General features: G+C 34.8%; 1 protein-coding gene across 1 annotated transcript; it reads right to left on the bottom strand.

The window, feature by feature from the left end:
- Positions 1-729: 729 nt before the first annotated feature.
- Positions 730-24,905, bottom strand: LOC145938971 (uncharacterized). Its single transcript, XM_083042940.1, has 8 exons — positions 23,646-24,905; positions 8,992-9,223; positions 8,527-8,726; positions 7,869-8,072; positions 5,971-6,198; positions 5,374-5,699; positions 4,979-5,113; positions 730-4,601 (listed from the first exon to the last, which is right to left on the bottom strand). The coding sequence occupies exons 1-8, from the start codon at positions 23,698-23,700 to the stop codon at positions 2,652-2,654; spliced, it is 3,330 nt and encodes a 1,109-aa protein (XP_082899066.1). The 5' UTR covers positions 23,701-24,905; the 3' UTR covers positions 730-2,651.
- Between the last annotated feature and the right edge of the window lie 320 nt (positions 24,906-25,225).

Raw genomic sequence — 25,225 nt, 5'->3', positions numbered from 1 at the left:
AAACATTTACAGAGGCCTACGTTGCGTTTCGCAGGATTCTCGCTTCGTTTTCGACTCGACGGATTTAACATCGACGCGGCGCAAAATTCGTCGTTGTTGTGCTTTACGCACTTTCGCAGTTTTGCGTGTCGTGACGTTAATAGCTCGGTACGCGCAGTATAAAGTGCCGGAGAGACACATAACGATAATATATATACATATATATTTTTTTGTTGATAGAGATATTACACACCGTGTCCTGGATATCCTTGTTAAAGGTGTTATGAATCGAAAGAATTTGTGTCCACTTTAAAAAAAGAGAACATATGAAACTGATCTAGTCAGTGTATTAATGTGGCGGCCTTATCTTTTATACGTTGTAGCGCTAAAAAATTAGTGTTTAAGATGAAACGGCGAGCGTAAAATGAGCGCGAGATGAAACTGAGCCCCTTTTAGTAGTGCGTAGTGGTTTTTTTTAACATCAGGATATTTATACAATAGAAAACGCGAGAGTGAGAGCGAGTATGAGACGAGTGAATTGAGGTGTATTGAATCTGTGTGTGTACGCGTTGCGGAAAGAAAGTGTACACGTCCAAAATGATATATATATAGGTAGCTAGGACTGACACACACAACACACACACACACACACATACATATATATATATATATATATATATATATATATATATATATAAAATGTGAATTGTGTCGTCAGACGGCGAGTCGAACCAAATCTACGATCGTAGAGTAATAGATTAATATAATATCTTTTTACTTGTCGAAGTTCGCTCACGGGTTTACATAAGACTGTGCGTTCGTTAAGTAATATGTCGTATGTAAGATAAAGAAACTCGAAATCGCGTCAACGACATTCGCAGTCTCTTCTTCCTCGTGTACAATAGGATGCGCGCCGTATACGGAGTTTTTTTTCCCTTTTCATTTGTCTTAATTTTCGCTCATCGAGTCGGGGCCTTCCGTTTCTCCTCGATCTGCGTCAATCGGTACCTGAACAATCGCAGCGAAGGAAGAACTGCGAACGAGTTAGTTCTTAAGCATGCGGACATATCAGGAGTATGGGCTGAGGCTTCAACCCGATCGATAAAGCGCAATAAATGCGTGATTACAAATGACAGATGTTGCGGATTACGAGTGCGGGTGAGTGAGTGAATGTGGAACGAGGGAAAGAAAAAGAGAAAAAAAAATAGCGAAGTTGACGGATCGAGAGGCGCATTTTAAAAAAGAAATATGAGTTATTTATTTTAAGTAAAAACAATTATATTAAAGATTATATATATATCTATATCTATATATAAATCTACGCAAAAACATCGTCTCTTCCATATTTTTCAATTGTTAGTCTAAAATGTCTCTTCTCACTGTATATATTTATTATGTTATGAGGGGATACACACTCGGATATCTCGGACTCCCTCGTGATTAATCGCGTTGGTCGACGAGATATACATATACAACACAAAAGTTACATAACAGTAAGCGCGCTATGAACGATTTTCGTGATTACTGGTCACTAACTTACAGATTGGAATATAAATAAGCGCGAGAAAGAAAGAAAAAAAAATAATGGCGATGATGGCGCGATGATAATAATAGTTGTAATGATTTATAGTAAAAGATGAAGCTATATATATACATATATATACATATAAATATATATATATATATATATATAGCTATGTAAAAAAAATCCTATATATATACAAAAGTAATAAAGTTAAGGGCTCCCAATTTTTACCAAAAGAAGAAGTTAGTTTATAGCTTTTTTCTAAAGCCATTAAGCTTTTAGCGATCCTAATAACCAAAGAAAAAATTTGACGATTTTTCCGTAATTTTCATAATATTATTTATCATATCGTGTAAAAATAGGCATTAGTTCAATATCGGCAAGATGACACAGAAAGTATCATAAAAGGCAAACATTTTTTTTTGCTAAGAATCGTACGTGAGACCTCGTCTTATCTTGCATTTTTCTATATCCGATGCCTTATTATTATCAAGAAATCGCGCATTTAATTTTGAAACAAAAATTATAAGAGAGAGTACGAATAGATTTTAAATTGATTTTAAATTAGATCTTTCTCTTTCTCCCTCTCAATATAGACTATTAATAACAGTATAGCGACAAATTCTATTTTGAAATTAACGCCATTGTAATCAGACTAATTATTTTCTAAAATCAATGACAAATTACTCTTGCATAGCTAATTTTGGAAAATAACTTTACTTAAGCAAAATAATCTACTTATTTTATTTGAAAATAACAGCATGCATTCACGATTCTATTTATAAAGAAAATGATATCTGTTTCTAAAAGTACTAGAAATAATATACATGAAATATTCTCATCTCTGATTAAAATAACGCCAAGAATAATTCGTTCTGCAATGAGGTACCAACAACCTCGTGGATTTTTCTGCGCTTACATTTTTATTTCTATAATAAACAACGACGAAATAATTCAACCAAATTAATGCAAGATTATTAAATTTATCAAAGAAACAAGAACTTCTTCCAATTATCGGAATAATATCAAATAGTACACGTTAGAAGATACAATGAAAAATGTATGAAAAATGTATGTTTTGCGAACATTTCATTATTAAACAATCTTTCGAATTTTATTTTTCAGTAAGTCTGTAGCGTCCATAACGTTAACGATCCCTTTCCATCAACGAATAAGACTTGCCCATATCTTCTTCCGGGACCAGCGGAATATATCTCGTCCTAGGATCATTTCTTCGCTCGTAAGCGTACGGGAACATCATCCTGGCACTCTTCATCGTCGCTTCATGCTTCGGAATTTTCTGGATATGCGAAGCAGCCGTCGTGGACTCCGGAATATCGTGGGAATTTGTCGACAAGGACGGACCACCGGTCGTCTCTTCAAAATCAAACAGAGGTATGAATTTTCTTTCATATATACTCGGAGCGATCGTAGTTTCCTCTTTGGTCTCGTCGGAGATTATATCTTCGGCGAATTTCCGCGAATTGTCGGCGGCATCGGTCTCCTTTTTCGCCGTTTCTTCATCTAACGTCGTTAAATGAAGTCGCGAAGTCGTCGACGCTTCAGCGTCGTTCTTGAATGTGATCGGTATCCAATCGTCGTCAAGCTTGACCTCTGCTTTGGAATTCGAGTCCGCCGAAAAGGTCCAGTCGCGATTAGAATCAACAGACCAGTCCAACGATCGCGAGACATTCGAGTCTCTTCGCGACGAAGCATTCTTCGTCGACTCGTCATCGATCGGCCGCCAATCGCCGTCCTCGCGACGAATCTCGGTCGTTCTAATCTCCGATGGATCGGTGAAATTAGCGTCCGCTACTTTCTCCGGATACACAGCCTCGACTATCACCGGCGGCGCTTCGGCTTTCGACGCGTTATACTCGTTACTTACGTTTTCGCCGTTCTCCATTTGCGTCCTCGATTTAGAACGATTTAGATTTTCCTTGTGACGTCTTTCATCTTCAACAAGGCTGAACGACTCGTCGGATTTATGTTGCTTTATGTCTCTTCGCGATAATTGATCATTATTCCGCTGCCGACCGGTCGTCTTGTCGATCTCGGCGGAAGCGTCGGTGTTCCTCGACTGCGCTATATCACCGAGGAGAGGAAAATATTTGGGCTCTTCGTGAGACCGCATACCAGTCATGAAACTCGGCGTGTACTGTGAGATGAAAGGCAGCAAGGTCTGCCGGGCATATCGTTCGGCCTGCGCCAGAATGCTCGCAAGTCTCTCGGGCAAGAATTGCACGGTGAACGACCTGGTGGATGTGGACGACGTTTCCTGTATCTCATCGCGTTGACTGTCGTATTGTTGCAGCACCGCCTCGTTTCGCGTGTTGTGCCTGGTAGCACGCGGACGCAGGATCGGTTCCGTGATCTCGGGTAACTTCAGCGATCGACCGGTCTCCTTCTTGCTCGGGCGTAGCACCGGTTCCCTGATCTCTGGCAGGAATTCCGTGGTATCGGTCACGGTGGAGGTACTGGTGGCGGTGGTGGTGGAAGTGGTGATGTTAGTTTCAGCGGCTCGCTGCACCGCCGTGTGATAGATCAGGTTGGCACCGGAAAAGCTTCGTCCGTGCTCCGAATCAGCGTTCTCCAGTGAGTTCGAGTCGCCGTCGCTGGATATGTCCAGGACGGTCCACGGATTCGGGATGTTGCGCCGCTTCTCCGCATCCTCTGTAAAGGCCATCGTCTCGACTTCAACGACGCGTAGATTTTGCTCCTTCGTGAACGGACCGAGATTTTTCCTTTGCGCCATTCTGTCCGTCGAGAGAATCTCTACGGAGTATCCAGAGTCCTTCGTCTCATAATTCTGCTCCTTCGTGAAGGGTCCTATACTGCCCGGTTGCTGTTGCTGCTTCTCCTCAACTGATACATGTTCGTGCGTCGATGCCGAGGAGGCGGTGGAGTTGTCAATGTCCAAAGGAATGTTGCATTCACCAGGGTAAAGGGGGAGATAGACTGGACGGTCAGATTCTAAGATCAAGCCCTTTTGACAAACCGAGAGAGTCTTGCCAAAACTGTCAATGATAGCCACCTTGTCGATAATCCAAGATACTAAGCCAGACGAAATCCAGCCGCTATATGCCGTGTATTTGATCTTGATAAAATAATTAAGTTAATATAAATCAAGATATAATAATTTATTATATAATATTATATAATGTAAAACTAGTCGCCATTTTTGGGATCTTTAATTCTAAATTATAAAATTTACTCTTTGATTTATAATAATAAGAACGGAGATAATTTAATTATATTGTATATATAATTATTCTTAAGAAATACCTTAAAAATATTGAAATTTAATTCTAAAATCAATTTTAATATAATATTAAAGAGCAGAATTTTTTAATTTGCAATAGCTTTTAACAAAGAGCGTAATAAAAAAACTAATAATAATCACGCATCTGATTACACTAATTGCATTCATCTTTTCATATCAATTACACTCAAAGCAAACATATCATAACTTACTTCGATTGCTTCAAAATTAATGACCGCAGGATGAGGCACAATAATTTTCTGTAAAATGGCTCCTACCAAAAGTTCTTCGTCCTTGCGTGTCATCGCGAACGTGTCATTATAAGAGTCTTTTCCCACAAGCATGACCTGAGAAACAGCAAAAACTTTGAAATTTTGTCTTCGTAAAATTACGTATATGATTCTTCAGTTATTTGTTTAATAAATGGCCTCCGAAGTGAAACAGATTCGTAAAAATCGTAAAAGCAACAGATAAAATAATCAGAATTTTTTTTCAAAATTATAAATATGCGATACACTATGTGCGAATATATTAAAAATTTGCAAGAGAAAGAGTCGAATTAATCTAGCTACACTGCTCGTGAAAAATACTTATCTCTGCCGCTTACCTGAAGCTTCCCATAAGTCTTGACGGACCTTTCGTTGCGACTGTTGTATACTTTGATCTGATACTGATGAGCGCAAAAGGGTTCATCTTCTCGGGTCATCAGATAGAGCTTACCCCTTGCCGACGATTCGTTGCTATAATAACCCATGTTACCGCATGACCGATCCATGCTATTCTTGCTGCAGGGAAAACATTCGCCCTTCAGTAGACCCTCGTAGCCCTCGTCGCAGGAAAAAGCCGGAAATCGACATTTCGGGCTAACTGAATCGGTGAAGAACTTGTACGCTCGCCGATGATTGCACAGCGATTTTCCTTCGACTGCGCTCGCTATAACGATCGCATTATTAATGTGTATTAATTAAAACTAATTCGTTTCTTCAACTTTTAATTTTTTTTTATTACGGTACATCTAAAAAATAGCATCATAAAATGCATCATAAAATAACTGCAAATCACACACACACACACACACACAAATGTTAGAAAACACGATAAAAGTGCGATATCACGAGAGTGTATATTGAAAAAAAATCTATAAGATATTCCGTAAAGAAAAAAAACCCAAATTCTATGATAAAGTGCCGCAAGAAATTCTTACACCAGATGATATCAGAAACAGCGCCAAGGAAGATGTTTGAGCATCCACTTTGCACTTTTCCGCCATTCGGATAATAATCCACATCACCCATGGGCTGCCAAGAACCGAGTCCGCCCAAGATTAGCTGCTCGCCGTTACTGTGAATAACATCTACGAAATTTGCATCCGTTGCATCCAGACGAACCCTCAGATCTTGCGACTCAAAAAGTGGTCCTGCAGGATCTAATCCTATTTGCATGCGAGAACAGGTAATAGTCATTGCAATTTACATTATGCCCCGCATAAAACTTCATCTACGAATTATATTCATTTATAAATTACTTAAGATATTTCTCTTTAAATTAAACTTAAGATACTAATTACATAGAAATTTAAAAAAATAGATACAATTTGGATAGAAATAATATACCCTCTTCGAAAATGTTTGCTAAGAAAAAGTTGACGTAAAATCATTTAGGAAGAAAAAAGAGAGATAATTTTATTTCTATAAAATTATCCGCATTATATATATTGCTGGAAGTAAATAAGGATATTGTAAAAATATTACCGGTTGCTCTTAAAAGTCTACAGGCTATTACACACAGACTAGAATATACTTTTACTTAATGTGACCGACTATCGTTTGTTAAACTCACTCTCGCATCGGTGAATGTAGGAAATCATGATCAAAAAACGCAAAAATAATCGTTTCTCAATTTTATGCAAAATAAACAATAATTAAAAATGTAAAAAATGTATCGACGGAAAGATTTCGTTTGCTCTGATAATCCACAAATTTAAAAATACTTGTTTCTCGAAAAATCTGAACAAATATTGCGTTAAAAAAGAGAGATCGTGTAAAAAAAATATACAATTAATAACAAAGCACAACTCATCATGAAAGTAACTATAAAAAAAATAAAAAATAATAATTTTAATCTTATGCAAAATATCATTGAAAAAACAAAGAATATGTCAGCGGAAGGATATTTTTCGGTCTGATTATTTCAGAGGTTTTGAAAGAAACACCCATTTCATTTTGTCAAAATCCGATTACGTGTGTTTATATAGTAAAAACGCGCAATCAATTCGTTGTGGAAGCCAGTTGTGGTATTCGATCAAAAGGCACCGACGCGTGTCGAGGTAAGAGGCGGAATGCAACGAGCATTTAAACACCTCGAAATAGTTGCTCAGCGGGACCTTGTTACAGTTACTCTCGAATAATCGATTTTACGCGCGAGTTGATGCGGCTTGATCGAAATATCTCGCGCGCGAGAAATTTGCGCGAAAATCCTAGTCGACGCTTCAAATCAATGCAAATACGGACAAGTATGACGAACCTGACTGACAATACCGTAACAGAGAATAACTGTTGTAAATGCACCATATAGAGAATAAATTGCACGCGACACAATAAACTTCATAGAATGAATTGAGAGTGACCAAGGAATATTCTATATATATTAGGATTATAACTTCATTTCTATATTAAATAAAATTATTTCATTAAGTTTATAAAACAAGGAATTGAATTTAAAAGAGAGATATGAGAGAAAGAAACTTAGCTGTACTAAAAATTAAATTTTATCTATCGACTGAAGAGTTTATAAATTACATAAAGTTAAAATACGCGAATTTATTGTGTCTGATATTTTCTTGAAGGCATATTAAAACATTTATTTATATTTATTAAATTTTTATATAACAGAAAAAATACGTAACACCTGAAAAATTGATTCGTACATATTGCAATTCACAATCGAAAACACAATTTTTTATAAATTTAAACCTTGTATTTACGTAAGAAATTAATCTCTTAGTTTTTCAATATTTAGCTAAAGTCTGCAATATCTCTTATAATTATTTTATCTGGAAAAAAGAACATGAATAAGAAATATTTTTGGATAGATTTGACATACCGGTTATTCTAGACACATTTCCTAGCTCAGCACCAGCAAATCCTGCGACGTGCGCCCCTAAACTAAAGCCTATGATGTGCACTTTTTCCAACGGCACGTTTAAGTTACGAATTAATTTTGCCAATTGTCGACCCACCAGTCGTGTATTGGCCGCTGCTCTTACATAATTGGGCACAGCACTGCCAGGGCCCCAATCCACACAAACTAGAATAGTGTGTATTATATTATGTATACATATGCGTATACACATATATTCGAAAGGGAAAATAATTATTTGAATTGAGATCGCAGTTATATTCGGCTATTATATTCATGATTAGAAAAACGAAAAGCAAATATCAGTTACTCTATCGAATTATAATTGCATCCTATTGCATACAAACACATAATTACGTAAATTATTTAATGCCAACGTTTGATACGATTAGATTGTAATCGTTAAAAAGGCATAAATTTAATAGATAATTTAATAGATTGTCGTATTAGAAGCGATTTAATAAAGTGTGAATGTGATATTGTTCATTAGGATTCTGCATGATGAATATAGATATAATATTCGATTTTTTTTTGCAAATTTTGTAGAATTTTAAATGCCAGAATTAAATCGCCAGAATCAATAGTTCGAGTTATTTAATTATAAATTTTGTCACGTAAATACCTATATTGCAGTCCTGGATGCTCATTAATGCTGATCTCATATCGTACACCCACAAGTGGTGGCAATGACTTCCAAAGCCATGAACGATGACTTTCGTGGGTAGAGCGGGATCTATGGCACGATGTGTATTGTCATTTATATCATCGGCAGATACCTCCATAGGGATCGATCTTGCTCTTCTTGTTCCGTATATGAGGAATCTATTAAAAAACATTAAAAACGTTACAAAATTATACAATAAATTCATTGCCTATCATAACAATATTTTTATATATTTTATATATTTGATATATAAATTTTGGGCGATTGTAGCATCACGCGAATAATATCAAGTAATAATATTAGATAAGATAAAAATATAATTCTTTTATATAACGATTTGCATCAATACACACATACACATACATACACATATTTTTCTCGTGGATTTACTAGGTAGATTTCCTAGATAGATAATTTTTTTACCTGGTTCCGACGTCCTTCGGTGGCGACGGTAACATTTCCAAATAACTGAAAGGCCCCGTATCCTCGAAGCAACCGATGTCCTCGTAACATACCTTGGACACTTCTCTTTTCTTCCTGTGATAGAGCGTCTTGTGAAGCGTCCATTTCCTCATCGATTCGACGACTGCGCGAAAAATTTCCGCGTCGTTCTTTTCGTCCGCGTCTAAAGATGAAAATTGTCCCGCTATGGGATCTACAGAAATATTGTTATATTAATTATGAGAGAGATGATGTAACGCATACAAATACGTATACGCAATATTTTATTTTGCATTACGTCTTATTCTAACAAATTTGCAGTTTCCTAACACTTTGCAAAAATTCGAACAGAGAAATCATTAAGGAATCTATCATTTGTTTTCTATTAAAAATTAATAGTTTGACAAGAGTTAAATTTTGAGAGAAGCAGTGTAGTAAGCCACATTCTGACTACCGTTTTTAATTCTCAAATTTTTATGACTTATCTAAACACGTGCTGGTTAAAGAGTGTTTCGGTCGATGAAAATAGTAACGGCTTCCCCGGTCCACGGCTTGTGGCCGTTATCGTTAGTCTAACGCCTGAATAACAATCTCCTGGAACGTAACATAGCGATATTTTATATTTAAATGGATATTCCCGTTTTCAGACTGTATCGGTTATTTGCTAGTATAGTTATCAGTCGCGTATCTCGGAATTCAATTATTGAAACGAGTGCATCAGATCAAATGCAATTGAAAAACATTGACTTTCGACCACTATCTTCAAAAAAATAATTGTTAAATTTCAGAGAAAAAATTTTATAAAAAAAGCGAAAGATTGCAAAATAGTTAATAAAATCGAAGAATACTCTTTTAAACTAAATCAGTAAAAATATCACTAATTAAAGTAGTAACAAGATTTTACCGCAAATCAGTAAACATTTTATTGATTTTTAGTTAAAACATTTACACTTTGCTCTTCCGTCTTATGTTTTATTGATAGTTGCAATAAGATTTTATTGAAAAGTCAACCACTATCACTAATTCTTTAATGTGATTTCATTAGCGTTTTATAATACTGAAATATATACTTAAATATATTTAAATAATAACTGTGTGTGAATATACTTATATATTAAAGTCACTACTTATGATAATACTTAGTGATAATAATATACTGATTCCAGTTAAGGAAGTAAGCGGTAAGAATTTTTAATTCTATAATATTAGTATTTTTTAATTCTATTAGATACATAGCATTACATAACAATTGTGAATGTACAGTACAATTTTACTAAAATCATTGTAAACGTCTATTTGATAATCTCCATAAATGTCGAAAGTTTATCAGATATAAAAAGTTCTCTTTACGCGCTTATGTATGGCACAATTTCCATAAAAAACGATCGATGAAAAATTGCAACTGACGGAAAACGTGCGCGCAATGTGTCATTAAAATCATCGCACGAGTGTATTTAAATGCAGTGATTTACATGTTACCCCTGTTTTACAAGTAACGACTTAATGCAACGTAAATGCGGAAGACACTTAATCGCTAAATGATAGTGCAACATATGACAACAAGTGGACGTCTGTCATTAAGACCTCGTGAGAAAGTTGGAGCTGTCAGCGCGATTGTAAATTCGTTGAGTGCATTAATGTGTAATAATAATATAATTTTCTCTAAGGCACACAGTATCCGCCACTAACTGTTACGTAATAATAGCTTGATGCATAACATTGCACGACGATAAGATTACTATATAGAAATTAAGAGAAAAAAGATCTTTCCTTTGATATTAACTTTAGAAAACGCTAAGAATTGTAAATGTCAGAAACGAATATAATGTATCGAAAAACACACATCCCACAATATTAGTTTTTTTTCAATTTAGTATTTTTCATCAAATATCAAATATCAAATTTTCTAAAAAATGTATTATTATTAAAAAAACAATACTAAATTAAAATATTTTAGAAACCATATTGAAATGTTATAATATTTTTCAAAATATATGCATGGATTTGCATATCTCCTGCTACGTATTAATGCTAAAAAAATTACAATATTCTATAATTATTTCGGAATGAATCACATATATTCTATGCTCCGAAGCAGTACTATTATAAATATGAATTTTTGTATGGAAAATTTGTGCAAGAATTGCAATGCCCATCTCATTTAACTTTGCCAATTACCATTTGTTTTTCCTCGATAAAGACTACTATAATCACTTAGAATGACTTCGGAAATTGTCTTATTGCGCATATAATGTTACGTAAATATACGCAATCGTCCGATAATTTTACATTTAGCGACAGTCGCAGCGATGGAAATTACCACTTGCACCTTTCAAAATCGTTCCTTATTTATAGAGTCTTGAGACGCGAAATTGCTACGTTCATGTCCTTTGATTGTGATGATTGTTTGATAAGCGTCATAAGCGATTTATGATTTTTACCCGATACATTCTACGTTGACATAAAATAGATGGGAAGTCGATTATCGTTAGACTGCTGAGGCTCAGCTGGAAAGTGGTGACACTTAACTCTTAGAAGCACGGGTCTTGGACGATACATTTGTAATGACTACGCGCGAATTTTATGTCACGTCACGTACATAGGGTGTCCCACTTCTGTCACATTATTTTTTAATGACAGACTCTGTGACCAACTTGGGGTCGATTTTTCTTCAACGAAGAATGTCGAGGCATGCATACTTTTCCACTATGGTGATTAAAGATAACGGGTCTCTGTGACAAACTAAGTCGTATTCTTCAGATTCGCTTAGGTTCAAAGGGGACATGACTTTAGCAAAATTTTAATTGCCGTCTCAATTGCAAAGTCGTGTACTTTCCGCAGACTCGATCATTTTCTACCGTTCTCCTTTATCGTCTCGAATGTTTGACATGGTTAATGTCCCGCTCTTTGCGGGCCAAGAAGTCGTCAGTATATCCTGAACTTATGACCCAGATCTGACCGATATTGTCTTCGGAGTGAAAGAAAAAAGTAGCGACGGAAGTCGTGAATCTCGACATCGAGTGCATCGCATTGGATGAACATCTGGCGGGAGCTGCTTAATGAAGTCATGGGAATGAGTTGGCAGACTGATTGACGTACATTCTAATTAAGACTCGTAAAAATAAAATCAAGACTAGTTCGAGACGAGACACCCGTTTTATAAAGGAATCGAAAAAGAGTAAAAGAATCGCCGTCGTCTTCGATGCCGTCAGACTAGTCTATCAGATTGCACGAGAGAAATTGGCAAAAGGAAAATTGGAAAGCCTTCGGGAGATCTCCCGGTTGAAAGAGTATCGACCATCGCGCGATAATGACTTAGGCGAGTCGCTCGACTTTTTGCTCGCTCCACAAAATGAGCGGTGAAAAAGGGAAATCACCCCGATACCACAGACAGGGAGAAGAAATGATGTTTACAACATAATATAATGTGTTTATGAGAAGAGCAATTTCTTCCTCCTTTATTTATACCGATATACTTTACAAGTTGTCTCATGTATTAATACCGAAATGATTGATTTATTTATCTCAAGCTTGATATCACTCTTTATCGACATAATTTCTCAAATAACACATTTGCACTTTCGGATAATATTTTATAATTGCGAAAAATAATTTTAAAAAAAATAAATTTATCATATTTTATATTACATAAAAGTCGCACTATTGTGCGATTATATTTCATATTGCTCACTTTCGTAATCGATGACGCAATGCCTTAATTAACTGTTATGCTTTATATTTTATATAGAAAAAAAATGAAAACTCTATCCATTAATCTCTTGATTATATCTAAAGAAAACCTACCGGAAAAGATATGTTCAAAGATTGTTTGAAAAATAAAATTAAACTTTCGATCGCAACAAAGTTCATTTTGGAGAGATTTAATAAACAATAATCGTTAAAATATTGATGAATCGTTTCAATATTGATCCTTTGATTAATTTACTAGCGATATTTAAAGAATTTATTGTTTTAATAATCGTTAAGTTTTTATCCGGCGCATGATACACAGTAATTGCCTTACAATACGGGTACCTTATTCCTTCAGAACCGTTCGATAATATGCGCATTTTTCGCTTCTTCGTCATTTATAATGGATTATTTCTTCGTCTATTTATTGAATTAATCGTGAGAAAAGATATAATAAATATAGAATAGAATAAAAATTGGATATATATTCTTACTGCGCAACACAAGTTATTAATTATATAATCTTATTTCACTTATTGAGTATAAATACGAACGAAGACACATCAAAGTTTCGGCATTGGAGCGTTGCGTGAAAACGTTATCAGCGATACGATTTCATAGAAAGGTGTCGGGTACAAGATGCCCCAGATTCATCGCCTTTCCCTTTAATGGAACTGACCCGAGACTAGACTAATTACAAGAGGAATCGGGCATGTCTGTAAATGTTTCTTTTTTTTTTTTTATGTTTTACAAGTTACCGCCTACGGTAACAGTTAGTCTACAAAAATACAACGCGATACCTTACATCTGGGCTGATGGAATTTCATTGTAACGGAATTTGACTCGTCAAGCATCTGGCGAGCGAGACCGTTTCTTCAAAGCAGATCGATACCGGCTAATTCGTGATGATCGTGCGAACGTTCCTAATTAGGGGAGAGGCGGGTTAGATGACTGACGGTGAGCACATGGCCAAAGAGAAGAGTTAACGGTACGTCAGCGAGGCCATGGCTCTTTAGAACGGGACCTGAAGAGCGTTTCTTTGGTACTTTTTATCAGCAAGTGTGACAACCAAAAATACACACTTGTCACACTTGCACGCGAGTCCGGACTCATTATAATTAGCCGATCCTCAATACAATTCCTTAGCGTGAACCAGTTGCGTCCGAAAAGTAGCATGATGTCATGCGAGAGCATCATTAAGAGAGCGACTCACGATTCATTGATCATTTCGACATACTATTGGAAAGCGAAATGTTTCATACAATTCGCCTTTCAATGTCGGCATTTCGTAGACTGTATTTCGTTGTGAACTTATGATGGCTCGATTCTACAGAGTCGTCTTGAAATTGACGGGTTTGTAATTTTATTAAACGTTCAGTAATATATTATTCAAAGTCACTTTTGACATTTAAACAGTTTGTTGTTATCTGTGTGATAAATATGATTTCGTCGCCTAGTTTCTTTTTGTTTCCAAATACTTAAGTCACTTCTCATTTTCAATCGCTAATTATATATAGAGCGAGAGAATATAATATTATTTTCTATATAATATACATAGAATGGAATAGAATTGAATTGAATAGAATAGATTATTATAATATCGAGGGAAGATTGATTCAAAAGTGAAAAATGTCGCTGTAAACATAACATATTACACACGCAAATATGTAACTATGTTATAAGATCAGAGAATATTCAGATAAAAATCGTAATCGGTCGAATAATTAATGAGAATGATGTGATTCAAATGCTCAGCGATTCACGACATGAATAATTACATGCCGGTGGCTTCGCATTCTCTCTGTGCACGATCCAGGCCGCGATCGTAATCCCGCGTCGCGTGATCTCGTTCTCAATACAAAATACCAGGTCTATATAATTCCCGTCATTAAAGGATTATTCGCGTTTCCGCGCAATCCTTTCCTCCGAAGAGAAATAATAATTGTCAAGCCTGTCTCTTCGCTCCGCTCGGCCGGCGTGAGAACTCGAGAACGGGAGGAGGTCGAGAAGGAGGAGAGGAAGAGGGTCGAGACTGGGTAGGCGATCTCAAAATCGGCTGGTGACACAGTTTCCAGGTGGCTCGAGGTGAGTGAACTCGAGGTAAACGAGCTCGACACCTTCGCGTTGCGCCGATACTGCACGCACCTAGCAGACCACCTGGTAGAGATTGTCGTACTCGATTTGCCAAGATAAGCTCTTGTTGAAATGTACATTAGAAATGTACCGTTCCGATACCAGATTTGCCAGTTTCTGATTTGAACTCGACTTCAATCCAAGCATGCTCCAAAAACGGAACGCACTTTTTAAAAAAATATTCTTGCATACCGGTATAGAGGTCTTGTTCGTTCAGTAATTTGCATTCGATTTCTCCTCAACGATAGTACACTTCAACTTTTAATTATTAATGAAAAATTTAATGTGAGAAGGGTTTTTATTCTGTTTGTATTCTGGAAACTTTTAAAAAATTTTTTTTAAATGTTTTAATTCACATTTATATGGTCATATCAGAAACGTTTACAGAAGTAAATTATGAGAAAGTAGAACGACAATGCGATGTTACAAACCACTATGGACCATATGTCATAATGTTTTGTTACACGGTTACGTTGAAGTACCGTTATCAAAGTTTTGATGCGATGCGCTTTATGAGCACAATGCGGACCGCATATGTGCATGCAAATGTCCCGATTATGCGTTTACCTATTAATAAACTGCTTTTTAACTCGCACGCTAACAGAGGAGGTCACATACACATAATCTACTACCGAGTTAGATATGAATTTTTTTTCAAATAGAGATGCATTCATACGTACATTGTATGACGACTTTGAACTTTGAACCTTACACTTATCTACGACTGAATGACGTCTATAGCTGAATAGGCCAAGTCGATTAAAAATTATTTACCTTGACACATTTACATATTTTCTTATAATAAGACGAAGCTTTATAAACCGCAGATTAAGAAATCCAGTCGAAGCTAACTTGGAAACCACCGTATCTGTGTTTAATTGAGACAGCATGCTTGTACGACACTTGTGAAATCTAAAGAAAAAAGAGAAAAAGACACACACACAGTTCTTTTTCCCAATTAAAAATATTATTTCAGTGACTACGAAAAATCTTGATCCTTTATCTTTATTAGAATACTTGAACTAGATCTGAAAAATAATTACTTCAAACTATACCAGAGAAGAATTGAATCCTGGGAAAAGAGAAACGTTGAGAACGCTTCATCTAATCTCGTGGGATCGTTTGAACAATCATTGATAAATCATCTCTGCAAAGCTATCCCGCAGATGAGAGACAGACAACAATTTGATATTTTCAGAAGAATCGTGCAGAAAGTGTGGGCGCGCCTCAGTGCAATAATCGTCAATGAAAGTCACCGATTCTTTATAGCTTATAGCGCCTTTCGTGTTTCACCGAATGGGCGAGGATATGTGTAATAAATCTTCTCAAGGCCTTCATCGGTCGTAATCGATTGTAATGCAATCGACGCACGAGGAAAGCATCGGGAGAAAATTGCGCGAAACTGGGACATCGCGGAAATAGATGTTTAACAGATAAATAATGGTGCTAATTGTAAGTCTCGTTTACGTTCGCGATCGAAGTTTTGCGTACGATCGTTTTCTACGTGCTCCGATAAAGCCCGAGTTATCGATGTATAACTTTCAGAAACTCTGACAATAGCAAAATTAAAAAAAAAATAAATAAACCTATAGTATTTGCATAACATTTCCTCCGGGAATTACATCTTTTTTACTGTGTCGTGTTACGTGAGAAAGGGAAGAGTTTCAAGAGAAATTAAAATTTTCGGTCTTATTAAGGCTCGTTAACTTGAGGCTACTTTCGGGAACAACGAAATGTCTTGAGAAAAAAATAACAGAGGAGAAACATGAAACTGGGAACAGATACAATCAACTTATTACGGTATTCATTCTTTTCTAATTCATGCGAATAATGCAAGAATTTGCGCATATGTACTTAATATTTTTTTTCTATCTGCCCGTATTTCTTCCTTCTCGCGAAAATGTAAAATGAGAAATTGCAATCACAAATCCTCAACTATAATCTGTGAGAAGTCAAGCATTCTCTTCCGGCAAGTTAATTAAGTCGGCATCACTCAAAGAAAATTTCTCGAAACCATTAAAACCGCAAATTACTCGTTTTATTAAATTTTACTGAAGCTCTGTTACTTAACACTCGCTGTTTAATATAACTTTACTTGCTTTTAAATTTTATGTACGACACAATATCTATAATACTTATATATATATTATTAGAGAAAATTTTGCTATTTTTTTTTAGCTGTCACTTGACTTTATCTTTTTAGCTTTCAATGTAGCATATTATTAATATCTTCTCATATCTTTCGCTTTTGACTTCACTTCGACGATCCTGCTTAATTGCCTATCACAAAGTAGACGAAGTTGGACGAAGCGTAACTGAATTAACGAATATTGAATATGCTTATCAAGTAATTAAATTAGTGACCAAATAAATTGTGATAAAAAATTTATGCAAATATATCTCTTAATAGAAAAGAGACGGAGAAATCAACTAAAAAATTAAACTATTTTATTATACATATAGGTAGAAATTTGCACCTTCAATATTTTCATAATTACAAGTCATAATTATTTAAAAAGCCTCAAACTCGTTTGCTACGGCTGGAGGGAATTCGTGACAATAAGAAAAAGGAAACGAATATACTGTATACCGGAGAAAGTATTCGACATCGACTCTAGAATTTCTCGACCTTTTCCTACATGTATGAATATATGTACATGCAAACACACACATACAGGCCGTTGCATGTTTTTTACGAATGAACATCGCGTTATCGCGAATAAACATCGCGTCTTTTCTTCGTCAATTAGAAATTGGAAATTCGAATGTTTGGACAGGTGAAAAATATATGCACGCTATAGTCCGATAATTTATAGTGAGTTTATATTACGGAAGATTAGAAAAAGAAAGCAATAAAATGTAATATGCCCATAGAAATTTTATATTCTAGGTCGCTTCAAGGCACAAATGCGACGTTCTAGTGATTATATATTGACATGTCGCACCAAGTCATGTAAGGAAAGTATTAATAAATCCAACATTTTATTTACAAGACTTAAAAAAACAGATAGATTGCTATCTCATCTATAACGCTCGTACGACCAAGCCATTCAAATAGAAAGTGTGAATTAGCAATTGGAGTTCTCGTCCGCTCGCGTTCATGCTAAGTGCGTTTGATTAATTGTACGATATCTTGCGAGAAATTTTTCTTGAGAGAGATTTTTTGTATTTCTCGAAATGACATCGAGCTCACCAAGATATCTCATCAAGAGATCGCGTCTTCGTGTCATGTCGCAAAATCTCTTGCTCGACGTATCCTAAGTCTAATGTTATCTCCGAGAGGAACAAAGAAATTGCGGGTGATTGTTTCGCGATCGGGGCTACCGTCATCATCAAAGCGAACCGTCTCCGGTTGACGACGTGATGGACAGACTGGAAATAATTGCCCGCTTTTTCTTTCGTCGTTCGTTATCCCGCGAATTTCAGTGTCGTTGCAGCCAACGAACCGAAAAACGTCACCGCGCGTCTTCCGGAATCCGGGGTCTCGTCAAGCATAATTACGAAACGAGCTAACGATACGGCGACATAATGCGATCGCGGCGGCAGGAAGCTAGTTGATTTCGCGCGATAATAAAATTGCTATTATGCAGGTGATTCGATAATCAAACGCCCCGAGGTTTCCATTTGTTTAGACGTAATGCGCTTTCCTTGAACCGTTTTACGATCGTCGATAGTTGCGTGCGATATGAAGATCGATACTCTCGTTTCGCCGTTTTATTATCTCACACGCGCGCGAGATTTTCCTTTTTTACTTGAGATTATATGTAAAGAAATTTATTTAAAATCAATCCTTGGAAAATACAGGAATTTTTTATGTACAGCACTTATTAAAGACAGAAAAAATCTTTCTCTGATAGTTTGCGAATATGAAGCCTCAAAGTCATATCTTCCTCAAAATTTAATGAATGAATCATTCATTTATAAAATAGTGAAATAAATTTAAATTTTCTCCGAATAAACACTTTTACGTAATGGTTTGCGCAAATTTTCGTTGCACAAATTATCGTTGCACAAATTTTTTCCAGCACATGCTCATGTGCCATTTCAAAGTGCATCACATACGCTTGCCAATGAGTTTGCGTAACAATCTTTGTTGTGTGTATGTGTGTTATGCATGCGTGTATGTGTGGGCCACTTCACTCCTTTCACTCTTAACCATGGGGGCATCGGAGGGTTAATGACCATCGATGATGGCTCTCGAAGATAAAATTTATACGAGAACAGGCATTCGAACCCGTCATTGCAAAACTGATCGCTCATTTATTGCCCGTTTCGTCCTTTTCTGTTTTGATCGTTTTACAAAACCTCGTGGGTGGAATAAAGTGGGACGATGACCCAATTGGCATTGGAGATCGGTTAAAGTATTATCAATATTCTGACAAAAGAAAGTAAATGAACGTATACGATATGCAATTATTAATCTTGATATTGCGTAAAATGTATTCGATATATTTTACTTCGGAGAGAGCGGAAAGGTATTAATCTCGTAAATATGCAGAATCGATTCTACCGATGAATAACGAGGTAGATGGCCAAGCCTTTGCTCAATTATTCAAAAGCCACTTCGATTTACTTATGCATCGCACACAATGATCGTTACGACCTAGCTGGAAAGAGCCGATGCTTTTGGAGAACTTTCTCTTTTGGTCCTATTGAATAGTTTTTATTCAAAACTTTCAAAACACTTCAAAACACAGACGTTAATTACTAATCATACTGTCATCCATGAAATTAATATCGCGCGTAACCAATTATAATGTTGATCAGTGTGTATCAATGAAAAAACTATATTTATCACATCGCGTTTATGATATTCCATATGTAAATTCCGGTTTAGCATTGGATGTATATTTTTCACAAGATATTATCTTAACCAGTGACGATTATTTATCTATAGATAGATAGGTGGATAACACTAAATGGCTCGACCTAATTGAAAATAAGCGATGCTCTTCGGCTTCGAGAGATATAATCTCTCAAGCGTGTAGGTTGTCTTTATCTTCCTTTCTCGCGTTACACGAGGAAATTAATTGCTTAGAGAAAGGCGATTCCAATCTACATGCTCTGTAAAAAAAAAAAAATAAATAAATCCGCGATGACTTGCGGGATCAAATATTATAAAGATGATTCATACAGAGATTCGATTTTTAATGTTTTTTCTATCTTTAATATCTTCAATATTTTCACCAGTAAAACTCCGATTACAAATAAATCGATAGACAAAAGATGCATCAATATTTTTACATGAATGTACATGAGTATGAAAAATAGTGCCAAATAATACGAAATCTGTAGATATATTACTCGAATATTTAATTCGAAAAATAGTTCGAGAAAGATAATTAATAGCTGAGAGAAAGTGTGTGTGTTGCCAATTAGTCCGCGCGCATTTCGCAGTAATTTCGATATCTTTATCATAATTGAAATGTCATATACCGCGAAAATTATAACAAAGATTTGGCTTCCTCAAATTGCTAAAAATTCTGGTGTTATTAAAGAAACACTCTTCCTTTTTTTTCGCGATACTTTTCGCGCTTTTACGAGCGTAAAACAAGTGCCTGCAATTACAAACATCACGCGATTAAAATTATTCTGTCGAATAAGACAAACAGATGAAAGTAATCGGCCGCAGTTTTACGGGCACGACTATAAATAAGCAAACGCTTTCACGAATTTCACACATTGAATTTTTTTTGTTTCCTTCATTAACATAATTAACAATTTAAATTAACATTCACAAAAAAGTAATTTAAAAAATTAGATTTACTCTCAAATAGTCCAGATAGAAACAAAACAATTAGACGAGCTTTTAACTTTGTTGATTTTTACACACAGAGAGAATTTTCTCTTAGAATTTACCTTGAAAATCATGGTAATCGTGAGACAATATGGTATGGAAAGAATTTTATGAGAATTTCTCTGATTAATATTTATTACAATAAAAATAACAATATCTATTACAATAAAATATAAAATATGTTTGATTAATTTTACCATGCAGTTTAATAAAATTAATCAAACATGTTTTATATTTGATTGTAATAAATATTATTATTTTTATTGTGATCAAATTAAACAAAGAAATTCTCATAAAATTCTTTTTATACCATATTGTCTCACGATTACCATGATTTTCAGGATAAATTCTAAGAGAAAATTCTCTTAGTGTAGAAGAACAAAAAATTTGAAATACAAAAAAATTAGAATAAATGTTTATAAATCGAATTTCATCAATAATCTCTATTATACTTTGTTATATTAAATAACATGATAGTCGTGTATACTACTTTTATGATTTCTTGAATAATTTTTATCGGTTATTGATTGCCAAATTATAAATAATATTTATTCGTTGTCATGTAAAACTAATATAATTCGCATAAAATCTAAAATAATAATTTTATTAATAGAATAAATCGTCAACTTTAAATTAGAATAAATTAGAAAACTATCCGCCGACGAAGTCGGACATCCAGTCGCGTATCCGTGCGTCACATCATTGCGCGAGACCTTCCGAGAGCATTGCATTAATCTCTGACGTATCTCACGTGCGTGCATATAATATTAGGAGCGAACACGTCGCTTTCACTACTGTCGGAGTAACCTTTCTGAACGTTTCTTGCGGCAACGCGTCCGTGAAACTTGCACGTCATTATACTTGAAATCTTTCTCTCTCTTTACTACTAATTTTATTTTCGTTGATCCTAAAGACCACACAAGCAAATTTACAAGTAAACGCGATAAAAGAAAATTTTTCCTCCAGGAAAAAGATGTTATCAACACATTTTATGCTCATCTTTTCGTATAGACATATTTACAAGCGTTTAATCTTTTTCTTTTTTCTTTATTTCCACCACTTGTATAAGATAAATAAATTCGTTATCATCAAGTACCTTAGATTCAGCAAGAAATTTTGCTTATTTTTCTTACATAGATAACAAAATGGCAAGAGAAAAAAGTTTTCAAGTTGCAAGAGAATTAAACAATAAAGACATCATATTTGCAGGATAATCTCAGCAGACACAAATATATGTATACAATACTTAAAAAGCTTTTTAATGTTAAAGTTTCGACATCTATTGCGACGTTTGCATAAATTTGAAACTGTCTGTTAACATGCTAATTTTTATGTAAATACATTCAAACGCTTCGTTTCTTTGATGAGTTCGCGAATGTTTAAAAAACGAATTTTTCTTATCAGTTCTTTTTTTAAACGTGTTTAAAATTCAAGATATTGTTGCTGACTTCAAAATATATAATTAAATGACTATTCATATTAATTAATTCATTAACAATTCGTACAATACAGGTATTAACCATCACAAATGTATCAACTAAAAAATAGCAGGAATTTATCAAAGTAATTCGACTATTTAAGTTTACTATTAAGAAATCTTTAAATTAAATAATTACTTTATAAGCTATTACTTTTAATAATTAATAACAACAAAAGTAAAAAATAATAAAACACAAGTACGATTTTTTTATTTAATATTAATTAAATATTAATTTAATCTTAATTAATATTAATTTAATATTAATTAATATTAATTAATCAGATATACAGGTATATACGGCGCGTACACTGAGAGAATTTTCTCTTAGAATTTACTCTGAAAATCATTTAATCGTGGGACAATATGGTATGGAAAGAATTTTATAAGAATTTCTCTGATTAATATTTATTACAATATAATATAAAACATGTTTGATTAATTTTACTAAACTGCATAGTAAAATTAATCAAACATATTTTCTATTTTATTGTAATAGATATTATTATTTTTATTGTGATAAATATTAATCAGAGAAATTCTTATAAAATTCTTTCCATACCATATTGTCCCCACGATTACCATAATTTTCAAGGTAAATTCTAAGAGAAAATTCTTTCTGTGTATAAATAAAATTAAAATTTTCCTGCTTGTTTAATCGCAAAACATTTTTTACTCAAGTTGAAAAATTAATATTTTTTTAAATTTTGTCGTAATTGCACAGAGACAAAATATCCATTATTTTTAATTAATCATTTTTTATCTTTCTATTTTAGAGACAAAGAGTTTAATATTAATAATTGATACTACTTCTGAGCAATATAATAAAACCGAAAAGAATTCTTCCGACCTAGATAATATTCATAATTATTCTATTTAACAAAAGACGACTTTCTCTTGTGCAATGCAACAGACATGTTAAATTTTTTTTTGTAAAGTAAACATTAATCACTAGATATTGATTTAATGACTTATTTGTACAATACGTCTCGCTGACCTATCGAAATTGAATTTTTAATGAGGTAATACTTATGTGACACACATATTAAAGATTAATACCTGAATTTCTCGTTTTCGAGAAGGAAATTTAGGTCGTGAATATATGCGTACTTGAAAACCATATATATATAGATATACGTGCCGTAAAAAAAAAGCATTTAAAAGACGCTTATGCAGATTAGACGGCTTTAAGTGTTGATTCATATTACACGATATGACATGACAAAATAATCTTCTATAAATGTATTCATTTATATTGAATTTGCGCAACAAAAAAACACGTAAATATTTTCACACTTTTAGAAGAGTATTTAGTCGTGTCGTGTTATATATGTATATGACTCAATCTTTAAATGTCTTTTAGACGCGCCTTTAATCTGCATAATTGCGGTTTTTAAAAATCTTATAAATTTTTATGTTATTTGTGTGTGTAAATTTAAATATTATTATCATTTTTATATATAATATAAACAGATGGCAACATTGAAAGATTGAAATATACAATACATATACAATACATGTAGCTAAAATATAGCTTACCGATAAAACTGGTCCATTGTAATATCCAAAGAGTTAGAAGAAGTTTGCCAATCATCTCACGTCTCTGGACAATCCCGGAAACTTCTTTAAAAGTCCACCATTATTGTGAACAGTAGAAATCCATCGTGCCACAGTGGATCGCAATAGGAAGATGCGGAGACATCAAGTTTGTCTGTTCGCGTTTTTGCTGAATTCAAAGACCGAGAAGGAACAACACAAGGTTCTTTCTATCTTTGTATCACGGGAGAAAGATCGCGATAAATCCTTGCTTTCCTCACAATCCATATAATTTTCTCTTTTTTCTTACAAGGCCAATTTTCTTGTCGCCTTTTCTAATACATTGATGTTAAGAGATTCCCCCATTGATAAGAATACTTTCGAAAGTTTGTGTGACAGTTTTTAATAACCGTGCAATTAATGTAATAAAATTAAATCGCAAAATGGGAACAATTTCCTCATCCTGTTTGCTGTCCTCCTCTTTTTTGCGGTTAAAAGAAATTGAAATAGAACCAGGAAAAGAGCTGCGTCGCTGCGTACATTCGTCGAGTACACTCGATCAGCCGTCCGCTTTCTCCGCCACGAAAGAACCTCGGGCTCCGAATTCGTCGCTTGCGCAAACTCGTTCTTATTACTAACGTCTTAACATATTTGCGACACAGGTACGATCACTCGTGAACGAAAAGCCAGGTTTCACGTTCTCTTCGACGTGCGTCGAATCAGCCGAAACGCGCGCCAATCTCGAGAAGGTCGAGCGAAGAAAGCTGACTCGAAGTTAATCGATTTTGCACATTGATGATCTCTGGGCGCGGATCTTGTTTTTTTTTTTTTTTTTTTTATGAGATCACCGATCCGATAATTTGTCCGTGCTTGAAATTGATTTCTCGAAACGGCATAAACTCGCAATGCGATTTTTCACGGTGCGATGGTACCCGATGCGCGTCTTGCGCCGGAACAGAAACGAGGAGAGAGAGAGCGGAGCCGATGCTTATTCGCGAGCAAGGCCTACAGGAGCACGAGAGTTGCTGCTGCCTCATGGCCTACTATAACAGAACTGACTCCCACCGTTGTGTTACGCCGTCTCTTTACCTGTACTATGTGCAGAGAACGGTGTTTAAGCGTCGTGTCTTGCAACGACGATCGGTCAGTCAATTGGTTGGTTCCTCCACTTCGCGGAATCTCCGCCACCTCTCGAATATATGCGATAATGTCACCGTACACAGAGATAATTTTCTCTTAAAATTTACCCCGAAAATCATGGTAATCGTGGGACAATGTAGTATGGAAAGAATTTTATGAGAATTTCTCTGGTTAATATTTATCACAATAATAATATCTATTCAAGTAAAATATAAAATATGTTTGATTAATTTTATTATGCAGTTTAGTAAAATTAATATTTTGATAAATATTAATCAGAGAAATTCTCATAAAATTCTTTCCATACCATATTGCCCCACGATTATCATGATTTTCAAGGTAAATTCTAAGAGAAAATTCTCTCAGTGTAAAACCGTGGGAGTAATCAGAAAGAATGGTCTCTCTCTCTCTTCAGAATTTCAAAAATAATATTTAAAAAATTT

This window comes from Prenolepis imparis, unplaced genomic scaffold (assembly GCF_030444845.1).
Source record: "Prenolepis imparis isolate NDT839.2.m4 unplaced genomic scaffold, iyPreImpa1.0 SCAF_7, whole genome shotgun sequence".
Taxonomy (NCBI): domain Eukaryota; kingdom Metazoa; phylum Arthropoda; class Insecta; order Hymenoptera; family Formicidae; genus Prenolepis; species Prenolepis imparis.
The sequence above is the reverse complement of the archived record's forward strand: the minus strand, read 5'-3'. Positions and strand labels throughout refer to the sequence as shown.

Excerpts from the sequence above, each read along its gene's own strand:
- LOC145938971 (XM_083042940.1), bottom strand. The coding sequence starts at position 23,700 with ATGATTGGCAAACTTCTTCTAACTCTTTGGATATTACAATGGACCAGT. Across the intron at positions 8,727-8,991 it reads CCGAAGGACGTCGGAACCAG|ATTCCTCATATACGGAACAA; the intron begins GTAAAAAAATTA and ends GTTTTTTAATAG. Across the intron at positions 6,199-7,868 it reads AAATGTGTCTAGAATAACCG|GATTAGATCCTGCAGGACCA; the intron begins GTATGTCAAATC and ends GCATGCAAATAG.